Here is a 6,508-nt window from a genome sequence, read left to right as displayed (position 1 = left end):
CAAAAAAATATACGTATTTTGGAAATGTTGAGTCGAATTAGTCTAGAATCGATTAATTTTATGAAAGAAAACCTTTCAAACAGCCGTAGTCCGTAAACTATGATTCCTACAAAATTGATTCATAAAGAACGGAACGTATCTACCGTCTTATAGGGGGATCTACTGTATTTAAAATATCGTAACAGATGGCACCATATACGCAGTTTTAAACGTTGCCGGGAAAGTTACACAACTCGTTGCTGGACTTTTTATTTTACTACCAGGCACCGTTTTATATTGTAATTTACATTGGTAGAAAATCTTAAATTATAGCCTAAGAGTCCGAATACAATTACTGTATAAAAAAATTCATAAAATGGTAAACCGTATTATCTAAGACCGAATCTTCCGTTTTCGTCTTTTTTCTTTTAAATAGAACTCGATATGCATTTTGGCCCTCTTTGGACGTCTGCTCCAAATGTGAGGCCAGTAGCGGGCAAAATAAAATTATCTTCCCATAACATCGGATGTGAACGATTCCTTGCTCTTCTCTGACTCGATTACTTTCACGTTAATTACTAGGACTTAGTCTACGGTATAAACTTTTATATTTTGAGGAAAAAAGATATTTTTACGCCAATGTAAATAAAAATATATTCTTTTCTATTTATCTTACAAAATCCAGCAACGATTGCGAAACTTTCCCGGATGTTATGACATTGTATTTCAAAAATAACTTACATTATTAATCGTAATAAGTAAATTTGTGTGTGCCGCCATCTGTTACCGAGATTTTCTTATAAAAACTTTTTTGCCATTTTATAATATAAAATCTTAATTTTCAGTAATGTGACGAGTTTTATAAGAAAAATTACAAAAAATACCAATATGCGGTAAAATGCCGGTTAAAACCAACTCTTCTCGAGACACGACGCGTGACCCACCTTCTATCTCCCCACCTCGCGACCTTTCCTGACCAAAATTTAATAGCATTCAAGCCACTTATACACAAGCTACCGTAGAAAATTTCGTTTCTTAGTCATTAACCCATCCCAAGATACGAAACGAAATAGTCGCCAACACGAAATTTTTTTCCTTTTTTAACATTTGGGTTCGGAGGTCTCAAAAGATGGAAATTTGCAAAAAACTCTGAGGATAAAATTTGACGCGATTCCCATATTTTCCCTCATTATGTATACGTAACAGCCGAGAAAGTAAAATGTATTTTTACGAATAAAATATCGACATAAATAGAAATGTGTAAGCGCGGCATTATCAACCATTTACGATATTGTAATATTGTTCGGTAACCGACACAAACTAATATGGATTACTAAATTATGGATTAGTTTCTGGCTTTATTATTTAGAAATAATATTAAAAAATATGCGAAATGTTTTAGTTTTCTAAACAAGCCGATAAAATTTATCATAATAATGTGACGTTAACAAATACAGAGTACAGCATTGTTACCTCGTTTTGGAATTAAAAATGCGGTCCTGTAACGTCATTCCACCGACATCGAACTATCTTCTTCTAATGGCTTGAGATAGAAAGGAAAACTGCAATTACCATTTCCAGTCTCGTAGGTCAAAACTTAAATTACATTATCTGGTAACGCGATATATAAAAGAACGAATGAGAATAAAAACTATTTTTAAATTTAGCAATAATATCTCCTCATAATTTTTCATGTTACGTATAAATTTCTTATACTAAAGTTTAAAATTTAACGGGATTCATTTTAATAGAATTATTTGAATTAAAGCTTTGCAAATCAGATATCTGATGCCACTGTAAAAATATTTAAAGAATTTACGGGTCGCGAGATTAACTTTTCACGAAAAAATAGTTTACGAAATCCTCATAAAATAGGTTATAATATAAAATAACGTAAGTACTTAAAGAAAGTAAATCATTAATATTTGTTTGTACGTAACGGGAAAGAGTAAGAAAACAAGATTTTATACATTTGTGACCAGTGATATATTAAGCTTCAATTAGTGATATATTATCTAACGTCGGCGGAAACTTATTCATTGGCTTGGCACACCGAAAAAGAAATCGACCAGGCACTTACCATATTATTGTATTAAATAAATACCCGCTTTTTAAAATATTTTAATTATTTAGCATAAGATTTCTTCGTTAAAGCGGCAAAGACCGGCAATTATTAAGAACCGATTACCGTATTATTATAGACATTTCTGTTTCCCGATCAATGGTACAACTTTCCCGTGAGAGAAGTCGCGGACGATTCGCAAACGAAGGCTTTGACAAGATATTTCGGGTCCGCAGTTTTAGGTAAGTGACCGCGGCCCACTGCCCGAGAAACGTTTCCTGTCGGAATAAGAAAATACTTTCGTTTCAGCCGTGGCCGTATTATTATGGAGTTTCTGGGGAACCATGGACAAACACGTGGTACGTTCTCTTTTAGCGGCGGTAACTCTGCTCCATTTTTTAATTCTACTCGGTAAGTTTTTCTCATTTATACATTAAATCCCAACCGGTCGGTCGAATCGACTCTTTTGTAACGGTGGTGGTGTGGGTATTATTAAACGGCCCGTATTTCACGTTTTGCAAATTGTAACTTTCAGCCTGTTCCATCGGCATGTGGCAGCGAGAGGAGGCAGAACCGGTAGACATCTTGGTGGTGGCAGAATGCCTGGTGGCGGCGACCTCCAGCCTGTACTTCTATTGGGCCATCACCTTCTGTAACGTCCGCATGCGCAAGTCGGCGTCGCATAAGGAGTTGAGGGAGACGATGAGTAGACTCAACTCCTCAGACGGTTCCGCCGCTCAAAACAAAAGCAATTGAAACACCCGCTCGGTGGCCCCAAACTTCTTTTTTACGCCGTGTTTTTCTCCCGGAAGATAGGCCCCGGGTTGGTGGGTTTCCGGAAGGCGCGTCGGCCCCTTACTTTCTCCTACCGGAAATCCCACCCGCCATCCGGCTTTGGCTTTTGTTATTATCGAAATTGGTTTGGCGGCAGGTGGACGGACGTCCTACTTCGGAGCATCCTACGTCTCCCTGGGTAAGACGACCGTCCGATAAATACCATTTCGAAAATAAGGTTAATTTGACGCAGAGAGGTCCCAGTACAAATTCCGCTGGCGGGTTTTCGTTTCGGAAATGTAAATATTGGAAAAGACGCCCCGAATATTCCAAGAAATTTCTGCCAAACCAAACGCGTCTAAGTGTAGCTTGGTGTAAAGTACAATACGTTTATCGGTTAAATTAATTGATGGTTTCGTACTTCTGTCGACCGACGTGTGAACGATTCGTCGTCGGACCTGCTGGATTTATGTCGTGCGTTAAAACGTCGTCTCTATTTTCCGACTCTGTATTTTAATGCCAATTGTAAGTGGATCTTATCAATAAAAACCTGTCCAGTATTCCGTTGTTTGTTTTTCTCCCCGCCGTCCGATTTATCCGGCAAGTTCGGAGCCCGGGTAAAAAGGGCCGTTCGGAAACTCTTATAAACGTCGACTGGGTAATTTACGCCCGATTTCAAGTAGACATAAGCTCACGCAAAGCCCGGTCCGTTTATATCGTTTAAAAAGCCGGAGGTAGTAGCCTATCTTTGCTCCCTGTGGAATATTTCCTACATAAAAACATTAAAAAGTACGAAAGTAAGCATAACCGAAACAACAAGAATTTGAAATAACCACGAATTATATTCTTAAATTACGCAAATTTTGCGCCGTTCGGATTTTCTCGCCTTCGATTATACATTTTTCGGCCGGCCGGCAACGTATCTATTTTCTATTTCGTGCCCGAAATGTATATTTTGCGAAAATCGAAACGAACGTTAACGCAACCGACGCGTTCGTTCCGACTCTTTTGTGAACTACGTTATTATTTCCTTCGTTATTAGAAATTATTATTATTATTTTGTTAACGAGTGTTTCCCACGCGGCACGCGTACTTGGTGCCTAGTGTTAAAGCCCGGTCTTTGGTCCGGCATAAGTTCAGAAAAAGTTTATTGTTTACGCGCCCTTGGCGTAGGTATCCGTGTTTAAGAATCTGTCGACTATGCCACGTCGCGCTATGGAGGGTTCCCCTACTAAACGCGCGTGTAGTGCAATGCCCGCGCCAGGAAGGACCTCACCCGTTCTTTGCAGACGTCCGTGTCTATTATGTGCGTGACTGTTTCCTTTGTCGACCAACGTCGCGTATCTTCCGCGATTACGGCACCAGGGCCATGGCAAAATTTTCGCGAAAAATATCTAGTAACAATACCAATAGCAAAAATAATAATAACCATTATTATTTATGAAAAAGGTTTGTGGAAATATAAGAATTTCTAAATAAAAAGAAGTGTTTGAAGAAATGGATGATTAGAAATTGGTACAAGAAAATCCAATAACTCTATTGTGTTATTCTAAATTTCAAATTGTGATTGTGTATTTTACTTGCACAACATTTAGTAGCTGGCGGAAGCGGAAGTTCACCTTTAGAACAAAAAATACTGGAAAACATTGAAATTGGGAGTCGGAATGGAGAGAGAGACCGAATTTTCTTAAAACGAAGATACACTTCCGAAGACGAGAATTTAAGAGATTCGGATACTATTCCCCGGGCAAGATCGAACCTAAAGAAGAAAACAAATCTACCTCTTTTATCATTTCTTATAATTTACATCACAAGATGCCTGCACAAATTTAGTCTAGTTAATGAAAAGAACCCTTGGGATCAAAAAATTCCGATCCGAAGAATGGTCAATTATCACAAATTTTTATCACCAGAGAGGGCTCGTACCAAAGTTTTAAATTATTTACTGTACTTTCGGTTAATTATAGCAATATTTTATGAAGTGTTTTTATAGCACTTTGGATAAAATAGCTAACCGATGTACTTGACGAGGTTCGATGTTCGGTAACATCGGGAAAAAATAAAGATTGTAATTTTTTTTTTAAGGCAGATATTTCATTTTATAGATTCTGATTATAAGATAGCAAGCATGAAAACATTTCCAAATAGACTAAAAATTCTTTATTCAAATTTATTTATTTATTCTGAAAAATATTTATTTTTGGATCGGTGGAATATTTTAGATAATACAGTAATTCTCTTTCTATTCAAAATTTATCTGAAAGAAATCGTAATAAACCACCTTCAAAACTTCAAAGAATGCCAATGCCAATGACGACAATTATAATTTTCTGAAATTTCTATAAATAAAATAATATCGAGATGATACTTTAATAATTATTGCGCATTTTTACTTTATATTAATTACATAAATATTAAATTCTCTATTGAAATATTTGATCTGGTTGACGCTGATAGAAAGAAGAGAATTTTGTGTGTGTAAAGAAACACTTGAAAATCATCCTACTGAGAAATTTTCATCTATTGACACAACATTTGATAAATCATTCCCAAAGTTTTCTGATTCAAAAAGAAATCCTCGTATTCTGTAATTTAATTGCTGAAATCTGCTATTTCGACGAAAAGCTCTTGGCTACATTACTATTAAGCCAAGAAAATACAGTTAATTTTAAGTCTGCTTACCTTCTTTTTAATTATATTATTGTTTAAGTAATGAGACATAAAATAGACATTTTTAATTCAAATATCTTTGTGTTATTTTTCTTTGTGTCATACAAACTTGTTAAAAACAAATAATGTATGCATTCCATAACAATAGAATACAGTAGAACGAAAGAATGAGAACATTTAACATAAATTCCTAATTATATTGATTTAAGGAAATTACAAGTCTTTTGAATTAAGAATTATTACGTTTCAAAAATATAAGTATAGTTGATAAATATTATCAACTTTCCTTACCTATTTTCTATATGTGTAAATTGAAAATTATTTTTTATAACAAATACGCGCACATCCATCAAGGAGTCAGAGAGAACTTTTCATTCTTAAACAAGCATTTCATACCCAAGCGCTACTATGCTTTGTCTCTGAAATGCATAAATTCAGATTCAAAAGCTTTCTTTATGTAGGCAATGAAGAGACCCAAAGCATACAGTGCTTCCGTCTACCGTATTTATAACAATAAGTTTCTCTCAGATTCTGAGACGTCTGATGGAAAATAACACGTCCTTTACACTCGTACAGATAGTCTGAAAATTTTATCATTAACTAGAATGATTAAAACCTACTGGTGACGTGCTCGGGTTTTTCAGGGGGTGTTGAATTGAGAGAGAGTGATAAAACCAATAGTCCTTGTGTGCGTGTGTAAAAACCTATTTATAACAATGAAAGAAAAAAAATTGCTCGAACTTACGGGACAAAAATAAAAGATCATTCCTATCCTATTGCATAATTTTGGTGGGTCCAAATTTCACAAAAGCATTACTGGTGCTCCAACTTATAGCTCTAGGTTCTGAGGTGGTAGTCCAGCTGGTTCCAAAGACTAAAAATCCACCGGGTACATTACTTGTCTGATCTGTCTCGAAAACGGAATCGATAAACTTGAACGAACTGAATTTGCATATCCAAGTAGAAATCTGAAGTTCTGCTTGGATATGCAAATTCAGTTCGACCAACAATCTATTATCAAGA

At 35.8% G+C, this 6,508-nt stretch overlaps 2 protein-coding genes across 8 annotated transcripts in view; one reads left to right on the top strand and one right to left on the bottom strand.

The window, feature by feature from the left end:
* Positions 1 to 3,263, top strand: part of LOC111623704 (tumor protein p53-inducible protein 11-like) — an 84,553-nt gene extending 81,290 nt beyond the window's left edge. For all 7 annotated transcript variants that reach the window (XM_023366385.1, XM_023366382.1, XM_023366386.1 and 4 more), the window contains 3 exons: positions 2,181 to 2,283; positions 2,351 to 2,452; positions 2,577 to 3,263. In XM_023366385.1, coding sequence (XP_023222153.1) covers positions 2,181 to 2,283; positions 2,351 to 2,452; positions 2,577 to 2,797 — 426 coding nt within the window. In that variant the 3' untranslated portion in view covers positions 2,798 to 3,263. The remainder of the gene's footprint in view (positions 1 to 2,180; positions 2,284 to 2,350; positions 2,453 to 2,576) is intronic.
* The window catches only part of LOC111623705 (putative RNA polymerase II subunit B1 CTD phosphatase RPAP2 homolog), an 80,250-nt gene that overhangs the window by 4,987 nt on the left and 68,755 nt on the right, over positions 1 to 6,508 (bottom strand). The window contains exon 6 of the mRNA XM_023366387.1: positions 1,453 to 1,522. Within this exon, the coding sequence (XP_023222155.1) occupies positions 1,487 to 1,522 (36 nt within the window). The 3' untranslated portion in view covers positions 1,453 to 1,486. The remainder of the gene's footprint in view (positions 1 to 1,452; positions 1,523 to 6,508) is intronic.

This window comes from Centruroides sculpturatus, unplaced genomic scaffold (genome assembly GCF_000671375.1).
Source record: "Centruroides sculpturatus isolate CEXI.00-Female unplaced genomic scaffold, Cexi_2.0 scaffold80, whole genome shotgun sequence".
Taxonomy (NCBI): Eukaryota; Metazoa; Arthropoda; class Arachnida; order Scorpiones; family Buthidae; genus Centruroides; species Centruroides sculpturatus.
The sequence above is the reverse complement of the archived record's forward strand: the minus strand, read 5'-3'. Positions and strand labels throughout refer to the sequence as shown.